The sequence below is a fragment of the Oncorhynchus keta genome, chromosome 26, assembly GCF_023373465.1.
Source record: "Oncorhynchus keta strain PuntledgeMale-10-30-2019 chromosome 26, Oket_V2, whole genome shotgun sequence".
NCBI lineage: Eukaryota > Metazoa > Chordata > Actinopteri > Salmoniformes > Salmonidae > Oncorhynchus > Oncorhynchus keta.
The window spans coordinates 8,063,568-8,081,747 of record NC_068446.1 but is presented as its reverse complement, the minus strand read 5'-3'; the positions used below and the strand labels follow the sequence as shown (position 1 = coordinate 8,081,747).

Here is an 18,180-nt window from a genome sequence, read left to right as displayed (position 1 = left end):
ATCAGCAGGACCAGCTACAACATACTTTACAAAAATTCATACAGACCAACAACAAAACACAGGACATACCAAGAAGCTCTCTCTTCCTAACAAATGAACACTGGCTTTTAAAGCTGCAGATGGAGTCGGTAATTGAAAACAGCTGTATCTCCTGACGAGAGGGCGGGGTCAGAGCTCCAATCATCAATGGGGCCGACCAATCAGCTGCTTAGGAATTCAGGAAGCCATTTCCTGAAATACACACATAAGTACATACAAACCCACAACAACACAGAAACTGGGGAACGTAACACCTTGCTTGGAAAAGTGTACTTCGCCATCCTGCCAAGAACATTGCCCACATCCAGGTCGAGGTGAAGAGACACGGTAGTGATGACACAATAAGCCTTGTTGATCTCTACACCAGACAGGATGCTCTTGCCAGCATACTTGGGGTCCAACATGTACAGTACACTGCGGCGTGTATGGGCTTCAGGCAGAAGTCTATATGCTTTTTGATGTATTTCAGAACTGCAGTTTCCTCTGCTTGGAACAACAGTGAAGTGGGCAGGGCAGTACAGATTTCTTCTCTTACATCTGCAAGCAGAGTCTGAACATCAGACTGGATAGTATTGTCTCCCTCAATCCGTGCAATGGTTACTGCTATAGGTTTCAGAAGTTTCAGGCTGCTTACCACTCTCTCCCAAAATACATAATCTAGGATGATCCTCTTGATGGGGCTGTCTGTATCAGAAGACTGTGATATGGCCATTTCTTGGAGACTCCTTCCCCTCCAGGAGACTGTCAAACATGATGACAACACCACCCCAACGGGTGTTGCTGGGCAGCTTCAATGTGGTACTCTTATTCTTCTCACTTTGCCTGGTGAGTCTCACTTTGCCTGGTGAGGTAGATTGCTGCTATAACTTGATGACCCTTCACATACCTAACCATTTCCTTGGTTCTCTTGTAGAGCGTATCCATTGTTTTCAGTGCCATGATGTCCTTGAGGAGCAGATTCAATGCATGAGCAGCACAGCCAATGGGTGTGATGTGAGGGTAGGACTCCTCCGTTTTAGACCAAGCAGTGCAAATACCTTCTGTGGGTCAAGGTCATTGACTGCCTTCAGCTCATCTGCAATGTAGAGACCGGTGTGTCTGTTGTCCCTTGTGTCTGTGCTCTTGTAGAATACTAGTTGAGGGGTGGAGATTATGTAGTTAATTATTCCTTGCCCACGAACATTCGACCACCCATCAGAGATGATTGCAATACCGTCTGCTTTCTCTATGATTTGCCTGACCTTCACTTGAACTCTGTTGAACTCTGCATCCAACAAATGAGTAGATTAAGCATATTTGGTTGGAGGGGTCTATGCTGGGTGAAGAACATTCAGAAATCTCTTCCAATACACATTGCCTGTGAGCATCAGAGGTGAACCAGTTGCATACACAGCTCGAGTATGACATTCTCTGACTACGTTTTTCCATTGAGTCAAAAAAACTTCTGATTCCAGGAGTACCATGAGCTGTTGCTATTGATGAGGTGTGTGATTCATCATAGAAGTAGAGGGACTTTTGTCAGAGGTTGCTTGTTGTGAGCGCTGAGGAAACTTTATGCACTTGACCAGATGATTCTGCATTTGGCACAGTATTTGCAAATGTACACAGCTTTTCCTTCCACACTAACTGCAGTGAAATGTCTCCACACATCAGATAGTGCCGTGGCATTTTCAAATCAAAGTCAAATCAAAGTTTATTTGTCACATGTGCTGAATACAACAGGTGTAGACCTTACAGTGAAATGCTTACTTAAGTCCTAACCAAGTGCACATTTTAAGTAAAAAAAATAGGTATTAGGTAAACAATAGATAAGTAAAGAAATACAAAAGAAAAAAGAAAACAGTGAAAATAACAGTAGCGAGGCAATATATAGTTGGTACCGGTACAGAGTCAATGTGTGGGGGCACCGGTTAGTTGGGCTAATTGAGGTAATATGTACATATAGTTAAAGTGAGTATGCATAGATGATAAACAGAGAGTAGCAGCAGCATAAAAGAGGAGGTTGGCGGGTGAGGGGTGGCGGGACACAATGCAAATAGTCCGGGTAGCCAATGTGCAGGGGGCACCGATTAGTTGGGCTAATTGAGGTGATATTTGCGTGAATGTGTAGTTAAAGTGACCATGAATAGATGATAAACAGAGAGTAGCAGCAGCATAAAAGAGGGGTTGGCGGAGGGGGAGTGGCGGGACACAATGCAAATAGTCCGGGTAGCCATTTGATTGGCTGTTCAGGAGTCTTATGGCTTGGGGGTAAAAGCTGTTGAGAAGTCTTATGATCCTAGACTTGGCGCTCTGCAACCGCTTGCCATGCGGTAGCAGAGAGAACAGTCTATGACTGGTGTGGCTGGGGTCTTTGACAATTTTTAGGGCCTTCATCTGACACTGCCTGGTGTAGAGGTCCTGGATGGCAGGCAGCTTAACCCCAGTGATGTACTGGATTGTACACACTACACTCTGTAGTGCCTTGCGATTGGAGGCCGAGCAGTTGCCGTACCAGGCAGTGATGCAACCAGTCAGGATGCTCTCGATGTTGCAGCTGTAGAACCTTTTGAGGATCTGAGGACCCATGCCAAATATTTTCAGTCTTCTGAGGGAGAATAAGTTTTGTCGTGTCCTCTTCACGTCATTTTCCTGTAAAGATTAGAAGAAAATGAGTACAAAAATAATAAATACAATTCCATGTACAGATAAGTATTGAAGCAGTTAGATTAAACTACTCGTTTGTAAGATAAATGTTTTTAAGTTAAACTAACTAGCAGTTATTGTTAACAAGTTAGAAATAATTTAAACACACTTAGCTGTAGGCTACTATTTACTAGTTAACAAAAAAGTATGCATGAATATATAAATATATTCACCCCACCCAGTATTGTAATCAAAACTTACCAGAAAGCATGTAGTCCTTGGCTCAGACAGTGTAATAGTGTGGGCTCAATAGCATCTCATTAGTGTGTAAGATCTTGAGAATCAGCTGTACATGTGATGGAAGAATCCACTGTGCATGCAGAGGGTTGCAATTCCATTGATTTGGGGATAGTTTAACCAAAATATGCCACAAGACCTAGAATTGCACTGTTATAAGCTTACTTTTTTGATGAATTCAAGCAAAATACCCCCAAATTCCAGGGCTTAACTTTGAAAAACATCTGAATATTTACCAGAAAGTTTCTGACCCTTTGCAACCCTAAAGCAGTCTGTCTTGTTGACACAAGCACACACACACACGCTACATCAGAGGCTGAGAATAAGGTCTTCAGAATGTCGCCCACACAATGACTCTGAGACGTGACAGAAACATTAATTTGTGTGACATAATCATTCACTTTCCTTTACTGCTTTGTGACATGAACGTCAAGTATGCTTTAGCATCTATATTCTCTAGTCTAGGGAGAATGGCTTTGTAGATTAGGTTATATGGATCAAGTGATATGACATGTCATGTAACCTACCTCCCACTTGTGGGAGTTCATAGACACACACTATTTACAATGCCATCCGAAAGTATTCATACCCCTTGACTTCTTCCACATTTTCCAAATGAATTAAACCATTTTTTTTCTCTCACCCATCTACACACAATAACCCACAATTACAACTGTGAGTCTTTCTGGGTAATGTCTAAGAGCTTTGCATACCTGGATTGTACAGTATTTGCCCATTATTTGTTGAAAATTCTTCGAGCTCTTTCAAGTTGGTTGTTGATCATTGCTATAGTGCCTTGCAAAAGTATTCACCCCCTTGGCGTTTTTCCTATTGTATTGCATTACAACCTGTAACTTATATGTATTTTTATTTGGATTTCATATAATGGACATACACAAAATAGTCCAAATTGGTGAAGTGAAGTGAAAAAGTATTCACCCCCTTTGTTACGAAGCCCCTAAATAAGATCTGGTGCAACCAATTACCTTCTAAAGTCACATAATTAGTTAAATAAAGTCCACCTGTGTGCAATCTAAGTGTCACATGATCTGTCTCATGATTTCAGTATATATACAACTGTTCTGAAAGGACCCAGAGTCTGCAACACCACCAAGCAAGCGGCACCATGAAGACAAAGGAGCTCTCCAAACAGGTCAGGGACAAAGTTGTGGAGAAGTACAGATCAGGGTTGGGTTGTAAAAAAAAATATCCCAAAATTTGAACATCCTACGGAGCGCCATTAAATCCATTATTAAAAAATGGAAATTATATGGCACCACAACAAACCTGCCAAAGAGAGGGCCACCCACCAAAACTCATGGACCAGGCAAGGAGGACATTAATCAGAGAGGCAACAAAGAGACCAAAGATAGCCCTGAAAGAGCTGCAAAGCTCCACAGCAGAGATTGGAGTATCTGTCCAAAGGACCACTTTAAGCCGTACACTCCACAGAGCTGGGCTTAATGGAAGAGTGGCCAGAAAAAAAGCCATTGCTTAAAGAAAAAAATAAGCAAACACGTTTGGTGTTTGCCAAAAGGCAAGTGGGAGAGTCCCCAAACATATGGAAGAAGGTACTCTGGTCAGATGAGACTAAAATTGAGCTTTTTGGCCATCAAGGAAAATGCTATGTCTGGCGCAAACCCAACACCTCTCATCACCCCGAGAACACCATCCACACAGTGAAGCATGGTGGGGATGATGTTTTCATCAGCAGGGACTGGGAAACTGGTCAGAATTGAAGGAATGATTGATGGTGCTAAATACAGGTAAATTCTTGAGGGAAACCTGTTTGCAAAAGGTGGCTCTGCAAAGTATTGACTTTGGGGGAGTGAATAGTTTTGCAGTCCAGATGACCCTAAGCATACTGCTAAAGCAACACTAGAGTGGGTTAAGGGGAACATTTTTCCAGTATCTGTGGTATGACTTAAAGATTTGAGACTGGGACTGAGGTTCACTTTCAGCAGGACAATGACCCATTAAGCATCCTGCTAAAGCAACACTAGAGTGGGTTAAGGGGGGAACACTGTAGCTCTTTTCAAATATTGCCAAAGATTTTCAAGCAGATTTAAGTCAAAACTGTAACTCTGCCACTCAGGAACATTCACTGTATTCTTGGTAAGAAACTCCAGTGTTGATTTGGCCTTGTTTTTCAGATTATTATCCTGTTGAAAGGTGATTTCATTTCCCAGTGTCTGGTGGAAAGCAGAATGAACCAGGTTTTCCTCCAGGATTTTGCCTGTGTATAGGTCTTTTCCATTTCTTTTTAATCCTGGAAAAACTCCCCAGTCATTAATGATTCAAGCATAGCCATAACATGATGCAACCACCAATATGCTTGAAGTGATGTGGAGTGATTCTCCGTAATGTGTTGTTGGATTTGTCCCAAACATAACACTTTGTATTCAGGACAAGAAGTTAATTGCTTTGACACATTTGTTGCAGTATTACTTTAGTGCCTTGTTGCAAACAGGATGCATGTTATGGAATATTTTATTCTGTACAAGCTTCCTTCCTTTAACTCTGTCAATTAGGTTAATATTGTGGAGTAACTATGATGATGATGATCCATCCTCAGTTTTCTCCTATCACAGTCAACCTCACTATTTTTAACCCACTTAAATGTAACTAAACATAATCAAAAATGTATTCTACGTAATCCCCAAAAGTGATTATTTATCATGAGGGCCATAAACAATAGCTAGTAATGCTGCATACTCACCTTCTCTGATAAAATATTTATAAATTGCTGAGATGTCGTCACTTTTGAGGACACAAGCTCAAGTACACAGTACAAATATGATAAAAATATGAAAACATTAAATATTTGATATTTTGTATTTCCTATTCAACAATTGTATGAATTCAACATTGTATGAACAAGGCTTGAAAGTTTTTACATTGCGGAAAGTATTCAGACCCCTTGACTTTTTCCACATTTTGTTTTGTTACAGCCTTATTCTAAAATTGATAGAAAACAATTCTTACAAATGTATAACTGAAATATTTGAAATATCAAATTACATAAGTTTTAAGTCCCTTTACTCAGTACTTTGTTGAAGCACATTGGCAGCGACTACAGCCTCGAGTCTTCTTGGGTATGACGCTACAAGCTTGGCACACCTGTATTTGGGGAGTTTCTCCCATTTTTCGCTGCAGATCCTCTCAAGCTCTGTCAGGTTGGATAGGGAGCGTTGCTGCACAACTATTTTCAGGTCTCTCCGGAGATGTTCAATTGGGTTGAAGTCCGGGCTCTGGCTGGGCCACTCAAGGACAGTCAGAGACTTGTCCCAAAGCCACTCCTTTGTTGTCCTGGCTGTGTGCTTAGGGTCATTGTCCTATTGGAAGATGAACCTTCACCCTTCAAGGATCTCTCTGTACTTTGCTCCATTCATCTTACCCTCAATCCTGACTACTCTCTCAGTCCCTGCCGCTGAAAAACATCCCCACAGCATGATACTGCCACCACCATGCTTCACCGTAGGGATGGTGCAAGGTTTCTTCCAGACGTGACACTTGGCATTCAGGCCATAGAGTTCAATGTTGGTTTCATCAGACCAGAGAATCTTGTTTCTCAGGGTCTGAGAGTCTTTAGGTGACTTTTGGCAACTCGAAGCGGGCTGTCATGTGCCTTTTACTGGGGAGTGGCTTCCGTCTGGCCACTCTACCATAAAGGCCTGATTGCGGGAGCTCTGCAGAGATGGTTGGCCCCGGACTGGGGACCCTCGTTGCAGGCCCTGGACTGGGGACCGTCACTGGACGTTCCGGACTGTGGTCCGTCGCTAGAGGTTCCGGACTGTGGCCCGTCGCTAGAGGTTCCGGACTGTGGCCCGTCGCTAGAGGTTCCGGACTGTGGCCCGTCGCTAGAGGTTCCGGACTGTGGCCCGTCGCTGGAGGTTCCGGACTGTGGCCCGTCGCTGGAGGTTCCGGACTGTGGCCCGTCGCTGGAGGTTCCGGACTGTGGCCCGTCGCTGGAGGTTCCGGACTGTGGCCCGTCGCTGGAGGTTCCGGACTGTGGCCCGTCGCTGGAGGTTCCGGACTGTGGCCCGTCGCTGGAGGTTCCGGACTGTGGCCCGTCGCTGCAGGCGCACCGGAGACACAGGATATCCTGGGCCGTAGAGACGCACTGGAGGCCAGATGCGCTGAGCCGGCACCATCCGTCCTGGCTGGATGCCCACTCTAGCCCGGCCGATGCGGGGAGCTGAAATATAGCTGCTCCTCCTGGCCACGCCGCTTGGTCCATTTGTGGTGGGTAGTTCTGTCATCAACTTCGTCAGGGAAATGACTGGACCAAGGTGTAGCGTGGTGAGCGTAAATTTTACTTTATAATAAATGTCGCCAACAAAACAAGAAACAACAAAAACGAATGTGAAGCTTACTAGGGCTATACAGGCCACTAAACAAAGGCAACTACCCAGAACTAAGGTGGCAAAACAGGCTGCCTACGTATGATTCCCAATCAGAGACAACGATAGACTGCTGCCTCCACACTCGGCCAAACACACAGAAATACAAAACATAGTATGCCCACCCCACATCACACCCTGACCTAACCAAATAGAGAAATAAAACGGCTCAGGGCGTGACACTGCCAATAGGTGCCCTTCTTTGTGAGGCAATGGAAAGCCTCTGAAAAGTTAAGTAAACTAGAAAAGGCTGTGAAACCAGTTACTTAGTAATAATAATTAGTTAAAACAACTACTTTTTTTTTTACAGTGCAGGCTGCCCCAACACCAACATTATACACACCTGGACAAGGGTGCCCCACACACACGTAGAGAGACACACCACACACACACACCCGAGAAAAACCGCCTCGCACACCTCAAACAGGTTGGCCGAGGTAGGTCCGGGACATCCAGGTATATCAGGTTGTAAGGTTATCAAATCTAGGTAGTAAGCTTATCATTTGTTTGATACAAACAATCCTTTCATTCACACACTAATGCATCCATACGCAACGCAACGCACACACAAACAAGAATCTCGAATGAAATGGAAGCAATAGCATTACAGGTTGGGTCATGGCTCTCGCCCCAAGAGGAATGGTAGGATATCCACTTCCGTAGCCAGGGTGAATTTGTATACCAGAAATGATTTATTTTACTTGTGTGTATACAATGTTACTGTTCTCAGATGTTTTACTTAATAGATTTTAGATTTCTTTGCTAATTGCTATATATCCATTTTTTTTTTGTTAGCTGGAATGGAATGTTCTTATCCTGTATATTTGACTGAAATGTGGTTGTCTCACCTAGCTATCTATAAGATGAATGCACTAACGTTGATGTTGATAAACCTAGCAGTACTGCTTGTTTCTGTAAAGGCGAGGCGGGTATATACTGTAGCGTTGTGCATAAAAACCCATGATTATTTGTCTCTCTAAAAGGAAACCATCAAGTGATTTAGATTTGAACTAAATACGTGTCTGTCATGATTAGATAGTGAAAACACCCATTTCTTTCGTTTAAAAAAAAAAAAAAATCTAATGTGCCAAGGAACTTTAGAACTTCCCCTTTTTCCGTTCAATTACAGTGCTATTCTTAACACAATCACTATGAATTATCATTGCCATTACCAATTCTTCTACTAGTTACTATACTGTATTACTATTACATCTGCTACTACATACTGTACACTGAGTGTACAAGACATTAGGAACACCTTCCTAATATTGAGTTACACTCCCCTTTTGCCCTCAGAACAGCCTCAATTCGTCGGGGCATGGACTCTACAGGGTGTCGAAAGCATTCCACAGGGATGCTGGCCCATGTTGACTCCAATACTTCCCACAATTGTGTCAAGTTGGCTGGATGTCCTTTGGGTGGTGGACCATTTTTGATTCACGTGGGAAACTGTTGAGCATGAAAACCCCAGTAGCGTTGCAGTTCTTGACACAAACCGGTCCACCTAGCACCTACTACCTTACGCTGTTCAAAGGCTCTTACATTCCCCCAAATACCCTCTGAATGGTTCACATACACAATCCATGTCTCAATTTTCTCAAGGCTTAAAAATCTTCCATCAACCTGTCTCCTCCCCTTCATCGAAACTGATTGAAGTGTATTTAACAAGTGACATCAATAAGGGACCATAGCTTTCACATAGATACGCTTGGTCAGTTTATGTCATAGAAAGAGCAGGTGTACTTAATGTTTTGTATATTTAGTGTATAATGCTATTCACTGTATGTTTGGGTGATGTTGTTTGTAGGTTGTGCAGAGGCAGAGTTGAAAGAGTTCAGTCCCCACTACAGGACACAGTACTCTGTGGTCTTCTTCTCCCAAGTCCAGGATGAGCTGGAGCAGCCAAAAGAGAAAATAAAACAGCTCCTCAAACAGAGGGTAAGGTGTGTGTGTGTGTGTGTGTGTGTGTGTGTGTGTGTGTGTGTGTGTGTGTGTGTGTGTGTGTGTGTGTGTGTGTGTGTGTGTGTGTGTGTGTGTGTGTGTTCAATGGATCTCTCCATTGATTACCGCTGAGGACATGGTATCATGACATAATCTCTGTGTTGATCCAGGGTCCTCTGGAGGCGGGGGAGGTGCTGTATGAGGAACAAGTCCTTCATTTTGAAGCAACCAGGAAGTGGGAAGAGAGGTACGTGGTGGTGCGTGGCAACTACTGTCTGGAGTGCCACACCAGCTTTGAGGTGAGCAGGACACTCTTATGACACACTTTTTAACAGCCATAAGGAGGACATAGTCATTGGGGAGACATTTTGTCTGAATAGGTGAATGAATAAGCAGCATAAGAAAAATGTATACAGTATTTGAGCTAAATAAATAACAGAAAAATGGAAATAGACCTCATGCAGTGACTCTTTTCTTCCAGACCTTTGTGAAGGGTGTGCCCCCGCGCCACAAGCTGCTGCCAACAGGGGGCACAGTGCTCACCACAGAGGAGAAATACATGGCCATGGTGGACAAATATTTCCCTGTTTCTGAAACCAACAGTGAGTATATCATGTAATAGGATGTCCTTTGTTTGCTCTCCCCAGAGCAATTGAACTTATTCCAGATGCTGACCCAAAACAACACCGGCGGAGACAAGGTACTTGAGGCGGTTTTCTGGTCTGACTTAGGAAGCATGCTCACCACCCACCACTCCAGAGTATTTTACTCGCGAATGTCCAATCTCTGCATAATAAAACTGACGAGCTCAAGGCGAGAGTTGCTTTTCATAGAGACACCAGGGATTGTAACATACTGTGCTTCACAGAAACATGGCTCTCTAGAGATATACTGTCTTACTCTGTAAACCCAGTTGGATTCTCAGTACATCGCGCCGACAGGAACATACATCTCTCCGGGAAGCAGAAGGGTGGAGGTATATGTTTTATGATTAATAACTTATGGTGTAACTGTGATAACACACAGGAACTCAAGTCCTTCTGTTCACCCGACCTAGAATATCTCACAATCATTTAAAAAATATATTTGACCTTTTATTTAACTAGACAAGCAAGTTAAGAACAAATTCTTATTTTCAATGACGGCCTAGGAACAGTAGGTTAAATTCCTTGTTCAGGGGCAGAACAGCAGATTTTTTACCTTTCAGTTACCAGTTCAATGCTCTAACCACTAGGCTACCTGCCGACCTTACTATCTCACAAGATAATGTTTGTCAATAATAGCCACAGCGGTCTATATCCCCCCCCCCCCAAGCGGATACCACGACGGCCCTCAACGAACTTCCCTGGACATTATGCAACCTAGAAACCACATATCCTGAGGCTGCATTTATTGTACATGGGGACTTTAACAAAGAAAATTTGAGAACAAGGCTACCTAAATTCTATCAACATATTGGTTGTTGTACTCGTGCTGCTAAAACCCTCGACCATTGCTATACTACCTTCCAGAATGCATGTAAGGCATGCATTCGACATCCAACATTCTGCAAATCGGACCACGATTCAATCTTGCTTCTTCCCCGCTTATAGGCAGAAACTCATACAGGAAGCACCCGTGGTATGGACTATTCAACCCTGGTCTGACCAATCGGAATCCGAGTTTCAAGATTGTTTTGTTCACGCGGACTGGGATATGTTCAGAGTAGCTTCAGAAAAGATTATTGACACATAAACTCATTCATCATATCGGTATATCAGGAAGTGCATAGGACATGTTGTATCCACTGTGACAATTCTAACCTACCCAACACTGAACCACCGCATTTAACCAGGGCAAGAAGACGAGGAGAAGAATACAAACAGTGTAGTTATTCCCTCCGCAAAGCAATCAAGCAGGCTAAACGTCGGTATAAGGACAAAGTTGAGTCTCAGTGAACACCTTCTTCGCTCGCTTTGAGGATAATACAGTGCCACCGACAGGGCCCGCTATCAAGGACTGTGGGCTCTCCTTCTCCGTGGCTGACGTGAGTAAGACATTTACGTGTGTTAACCCTCGCAGGGCTGCCGGCTCAGATGGTATCCCTAGCCGAGTCCTCAGAGCATGCGCAGACCAGCTGGTTGGTGTGTTCACAGATATATTCAATATCTCCCTATCCCAGTCTGTTGTCCCCACATGCTTCAAGAGGCCACCATTGTCCCTGTACCTAAGAAAGCAAAGGCACACACCTCTGTCATCATGAAGTGTTTTGAGAGACTAGTCAAAGATCATTTCACATCCACCTTACCTGCCACCCTAGACCCACTTCAATTCAAGACATTTGTGGAGTGGTTGAAAAACGAGTTTTAATGACTGCAACAAGTGCATGTAAACTTCCGACTTCAACTGTATGAATATAGTACTGTGTTCTATACTACACCACTGACTGTTAAACAGCCATCTTCAGCACATTACATTTACATTTACATTTAAGTCATTTAGCAGACGCTCTTATCCAGAGCGACTTACAAATTGGTGCATTCACCTTATGACATCCAGTAGAATAGTCACTTTAAAATAGTGCATCTAAATCTTAAAGGGGGTGTGAGAAGGATTACTTATCCTATCCTAGGTATTCCTTAAAGAGGTGGGGTTTCAGGTGTCTCCGGAAGGTGGTGATTGACTCCGCTGTCCTGGCGTCGTGAGGGAGTTTGTTCCACCATTGGGGGCCAGAGCAGCGAACAGTTTTGACTGGGCTGAGCGGGAACTGTACTTCCTCAGTGGTAGGGAGGCGAGCAGGCCAGAGGTGGATGAACGCAGTGCCCTTGTTTGGGTGTAGGGCCTGATCAGAGCCTGGAGGTACTGAGGTGCCGTTCCCCTCACAGCTCCGTAGGCAAGCACCATGGTCTTGTAGTGGATGCGAGCTTCAACTGGAAGCCAGTGGAGAGAGCGGAGGAGCGGGGTGACATGAGAGAACTTGAACACCAGACGGGCTGCGGCGTTCTGGATGAGTTGTAGGGTTTAATGGCTTAGTTGCAGTAATCCAGACGGGAGATGACAAGTGCCTGGATTAGGACCTGCGCCGCTTCCTGTGTGAGGCAGGGTCGTACTCTGCGGATGTTGTAGAGCATGAACCTACAGGAACGGGCCACCGCCTTGATGTTAGTTGAGAACGACAGGGTGTTGTCCAGGATCACGCCAAGGTTCTTAGCGCTCTGGGAGGAGGACACAATGGAGTTGTCAACCGTGATGGCGAGATCATGGAACGGGCAGTCCTTCCCCGGGAGGAAGAGCAGCTCCGTCTTGCCGAGGTTCAGCTTGAGGTGGTGATCCGTCATCCACACTGATATGTCTGCCAGACATGCAGAGATGCGATTCGCCACCTGGTCATCAGAAGGGGAAAGGAGAAGATTAATTGTGTGTCGTCTGCATAGCAATGATAGGAGAGACCATGTGAGGTTATGACAGAGCCAAGTGACTTGGTGTATAGCGAGAATAGGAGAGGGCCTAGAACAGAGCCCTGGGGGACACCAGTGGTGAGAGCGCGTGGTGAGGAGACAGATTCTCGCCACGCCACCTGGTAGGAGCGACCTGTCAGGTAGGACGCAATCCAAGCGTGGGCCGCGCCGGAGATGCCCAACTCGGAGAGGGTGGAGAGGAGGATCTGATGGTTCACAGTATCGAAGGCAGCCGATAGGTCTAGAAGGATGAGAGCAGAGGAGAGAGAGTTAGCTTTAGCGGTGCGGAGCGCCTCCGCGATACAGAGGAGCAGTCTCAGTTGAATGACTAGTCTTGAAACCTGACTGATTTGGATCAAGAAGGTCATTCAGAGAGAGATAGCGGGAGAGCTGGCCAAGGACGGCACGTTCAAGCGTTTTGGAGAGAAAAGAAAGAAGGGATACTGGTCTGTAGTTGTTGACATCGGAGGGATTGAGTGTAGGTTTTTTCAGAAGGGGTGCAACTCTCGCTCTCTTGAGGACGGAAGGGACGTAGCCAGCGGTCAGGGATGAGTTGATGAGCGAGGTGAGGTAAGGGAGGAGGTCTCCGGAAATGGTCTGGAGAAGAGAGGAGGGGATAGGGTCAAGCGGGCAGGTTGTTGGGCGGCCGGCCATCACAAGACGCAAGATTTCATCTGGAGAGAGAGGGGAGAAAGAGGTCAGAGCACAGGGTAGGGCAGTGTGAGCAGAACCAGCGGTGCCGTTTGACTTAGCAAACGAGGATCGGATGTCGTCGACCTTCTTTTCAAAATGGTTGACGAAGTCATCTGCAGAGAGGGAGGAGGGGGGAGGATTCAGGAGTGAGGAGAAGGTGGCAAAGAGCTTCCTAGGGTTAGAGGCAGATGTTTGGAATTTAGAGTGGTAGAAAATGGCTTTAGCAGCAGAGACAGAGGAGGAAAATGAAGAGAGGAGGGAGTGAAAGGATGCCAGGTCCGCAGGGAGGCGAGATTTTCCTCCATTTCCGCTCAGCTGCCCGGAGCCCTGTTCTGTGAGCTCGCAATGAGTCGTCGAGCCACGGGGCGGGAGGGGAGGACTGCGCCGGCCTGGAGGATAGGGGACATAGAGAGTCAAAGGATGCAGAAAGGGAGGAGAGGAGGGTTGAGGAGGCAGAATCAGGAGATAGGTTGGAGAAGGTATGAGCAGAGGGAAGAGATGATAGGATGGAAGAGGAGAGAGTAGCGGGGGAGAGGGAGCGAAGGTTGGGACGGCGCGATACCAAGTAGGGGCAGTGTGGGAGGTGTTAGATGAGAGCGAGAGGGAAAAGGATACAAGGTAGTGGTCGGAGACTTGGAGGGGAGTTGCAATGAGGTTAGTGGAAGAACAGCATCTAGTAAAGATGAGGTTGAGCGTATTGCCTGCCTTGTGATAGGGGGGAAGGTGAGAGGGTGAGGTCAAAGAGGAGAGGAGTGGAAAGAAGGAGGCAGAGAGGAATGAGTCAAAGGTAGACGTGGGGAGGTTAAAGTCGCCCAGCACTGTGAGAGGTGAGCCGTCCTCAGGAAAGGAGCTTATCAAGGTATCAAGCTCATTGATGAACTCTCCGAGGGAACCTGGAGGGCGATAAATGATAAGGATGTTAAGCTTGAAAGGGCTGGTAACTGTGACAGCATGGAATTCAAAGGAGGCGATAGACAGATGGGTGAGGGGAGAAAGAGAGAATGACCACTTGGGAGAGATGAGGATCCCGGTGCCACCACCCCGCTGACCAGAAGAACACGTGGGCGGACGAAGAGAGAGCAGTAGGAGTAGCAGTGTTGTCTGTGGTGATCCATGTTTCCGTCAGTGCCAAGAAGTCGAGGGACTGGAGGGAGGCATAGGCTGAGATGAACTCTGCCTTGTTGGCCGCAGATCGGCAGTTCCAGAGGCTACCGGAGACCTGGAACTCCACGTGGGTCGTGCGCGCTGGGACCACCAGATTAGGGTGGCCGCGGCCACGCGGTGTGGAGCGTTTGTATGGTCTGTGCAGAGAGGAGAGAACAGGGATAGACAGACACATAGTTGACAGGCTACAGAAGAGGCTACGCTAATGCAAAGGAGATTGGAATGACAAGTGGACTACACGTCTCGAATGTTCAGAAAGTTAAGCTTATGTAGCAAGAATCTTATTGACTAAAATGATTAAAATGATACAGTACTGCTGAAGTAGGCTAGCTGGCAGTAGCTGCGTTGTTGACACTACACTAATCAAGTCGTTCCGTTGAGTGTAATAGTTTCTGCAGTGCTGCTATTCGGGGGCTAGCTGGCTAGCTAGCAGTGTTGTTTACGTTACGTTGCGTTAAGAGAACGACAATAGCTGGCTAGCTAACCTAGAAAATCGCTCTAGACTACACAATTATCTTTGATACAAGGACGGCTATGTAGCTAGCTATGTGCTAGCTACGAACAAACAAATCAAACCGTTGTACTGTAATGAAATGAAATGAAAATGTGATACTACCTGTGAATGCGACCGGGTTGTTGAGTACTATTCAGTAGACGTTGGCTAGCTGTTAGCTGTTAGCTGTTGGCTAGCTAGCAGAGTCTCCTACGTTGACAAATAGCTGGCTAGCTAACCTCGGTAAATTAAGATGATCACCCAAGACTACACACTCTAAACTACACAATTATCTTGGATACAAAGACAGCTATGTAGCTGGCTAACACTAAACTAATCAAGTCGTTCAGTTGAGTGTAGGCTACTGCCAAAAGACATAAATTAGTGAATCACTGGCCACTTTACTGTACTCTATACTATGACACTGTATCTTAGTCCAATGCTGCTCTGACATACACTACTGTTCAAAGCTTTGGATCACTTAGTAATGTCCTAGTAAGGACGAGTAAAATACTTGGGAGTGGTGCACGCTTCCTAAGTCAGACCATCTAGTCGCGATGCTGCCATCTCCGTCTGCACCATCCTCCGATGCAGGTCATCTGATGCAGCACTCCATCACTCTCCTTTGTCAAGTAGCCCTTACACAGCCTGGAGGTGTGTTTTGAGTTATTGTCCTGTTGAAAAACAAATGAAAGTCCCAATAAGCACAAACCAGATGGGATGGCGTATCGCTGCAGAATGCTGTGGTAGCCATGCTCGTCAAGTGTGCCTTGAATTCTAAATAAATCACTGACAGTGTCACCAGCAAAGCGCCATAACACCTCCTCCTCCATGCTTCACAGTGGGAACCACACATGCGGAGATCATCCGTTCACCTTCTCTGTGTCTCACAAAGACACAGCGATTGGAACCAAAAATCTCAAATTTGTACTCATCAGACCAAAGGACCGATTTCCACCTGTCAAATGTCCATTGCTCTTGTTTCTTGGCCCAAGCAAGTCTCTTCTTATTATTGGTGTCCTTTAGTAGTGGTTTCTTTGCATCAATTTCAACAATGAAGGCCTGATTCATACAGTCTCCTCTGAACAGTTGATGTTGAGATGTGTCTGTTACTTGAACTCTGTGAAGCATTTATTTGGGCTGCAATCTGAGGTGCAGTTTATTGACGATTTCTGAGGCTGGTAACTCTAATGAATTCATCCTCTGCAGCAGAAGTAACTCTGGTTCTTCCTTTCCTGTGGTGGTCCTCATGATAGCCAGTTTCATCATAGTGCTTGATGGTTTTTGCGACTTCACTTGAAGAAACTTTCAAAGTTCTTGACATTTTCCGTATTGACTGACTGTCATGTCATAATGTAATGATGGACTGTCATTTCTCTTTGCTTATTTGAGCTGCTCTTGCCATAATATGGACTTGGTATCTTACCAAATAGGGACATTTTCTGTATACCAACCCTACCTTGTCACCACACAACTGATTGGCTCAAACGCATTAAGAAGGAAAGAAATTCCACAAATGAACTATTAACAAGGCACACCTGTTAATTGAAATGCATTCCAGGTGACTACCTCATGAAGTTGGTTGAGAGAATACCAAGAGTGTGCAAAGCTGTCATCAAGGCAAAGGGTGGCTACTTTGAAGATTCTCAAATGTAAAATATATTTAGATTTAACACTTTTTTGGTTACAACATTCCATATGTGTTATTTCATAGTTTTGATGTCTTCACTATTATTCTACAATGTAGAAAATAGTCTAAATAAAGAAAAACCCTTGAATGAGTAGGTGGGTGTGTGTGTGAGGATGAATGTGTATGGCTTAAGTTACACGCCCTATCTGTTGCTACACAACATTGCGCACTCACAATGATAATCCCTTCTCGCAGACAGTCTCTATGTAGGGTTTGCTTGGTTTCCTACTTGTCTAGTGAAATGTCAATGCAAATACCCTGGAAACAAACATTCTGGCCTAAAACCTGTTCAATCCTGCCTACAGGGACACAAGAAGCGTAGGGAAACCAGTCTTTATATCCGGACTGATAATACCATTTCATCCACTGAGCACTGATACATGCTGTCTCTCTCTGTTGGCAGATTCTCTCAGTTGCCAAATTTCAGTCGAATACTTTGTTGTTCCCAACTCCCACCTCAACTGCTTTTAGATGTGTAGAGAGCACAGTGAGTGGGTGTTCGTTTTTTTTTTTAGTCCTTGCTACTCTGGGAGAAGCAGCATTACCTTTCCTATTACAGACGGTCATAAATGCAGATCATGGCTGTTGTTTTTATCACACTTGATCATATGTTTTCTCACGAGAGATGAATACTACCTTCAAATAGATACTTGATCATCAAATGTTTCGTCCTTTGCAATAGCCAGTGTGCTCCTCTGTGTGGGTGCGTGTGTCTGGGTGGGTGGGTGTATGTGTGGCCCAGCATGATGTGTGTAATAGTAAGAGCCAATGTGGTATGACCAACATGATGATGTGTGTTTCCATTGCAGATGAGAATGAAAAGTTTGCCCCTCCTATAATCGGCATGCCTGGACAGTTCCCTGTGTACCTCAGGCTTCCGTACCGTAGAGATTACTACTTCTGCTTCCGACAGGATGCTCGCCAAGCTGAATTCCTCTCCATCCTCTCCGACTGCATCCGCCACCAGAACCAAGGTAACTAACCAGCCAGAACGAACGGTTACCATGGTAGCAGGTTCGCCACACCAGCACTGAAGCAAAGACGCATAGGCATAACTTTTAATAACATTTTCATGTAGGGTCTCCTGAGGGAGGAGAGCAAACACAAGGCCCAGTCAGAACTAAGTCCAGGGCTGTGCTCCAATTCTCCACCATTCACTCTGAAGTGTGCAGTCACTTACCCCCCTCTCTTGTGTTTATGGGACATAGTGGAAACTCCCTCTAGCCCATGTTTTCAACATGTTTTGTTATTGCACACTTTGTGGAGACAAGTAGGCAATTGGAACACAGCCCAGTTCTGACTTCCTTGTTAAGACAAATAAGCATCACACATTTCTTCCCACTCCTGTCTTCTCTCTACCTTTTCTCTCTCTACCTTTTCTCTCTCTACTTTTTCTCT

At 45.1% G+C, this 18,180-nt stretch overlaps 1 protein-coding gene across 1 annotated transcript in view; it reads left to right on the top strand.

The window, feature by feature from the left end:
• LOC118358886 (protein Niban 1-like) overlaps positions 1–18,180 on the top strand; it is a 48,982-nt gene that overhangs the window by 8,431 nt on the left and 22,371 nt on the right. The window contains exons 2-5 of the mRNA XM_035736868.2: positions 9,172–9,302; positions 9,476–9,604; positions 9,787–9,907; positions 17,592–17,756. Of these exons, the coding sequence (XP_035592761.1) occupies positions 9,172–9,302; positions 9,476–9,604; positions 9,787–9,907; positions 17,592–17,756 (546 nt within the window). The remainder of the gene's footprint in view (positions 1–9,171; positions 9,303–9,475; positions 9,605–9,786; positions 9,908–17,591; positions 17,757–18,180) is intronic.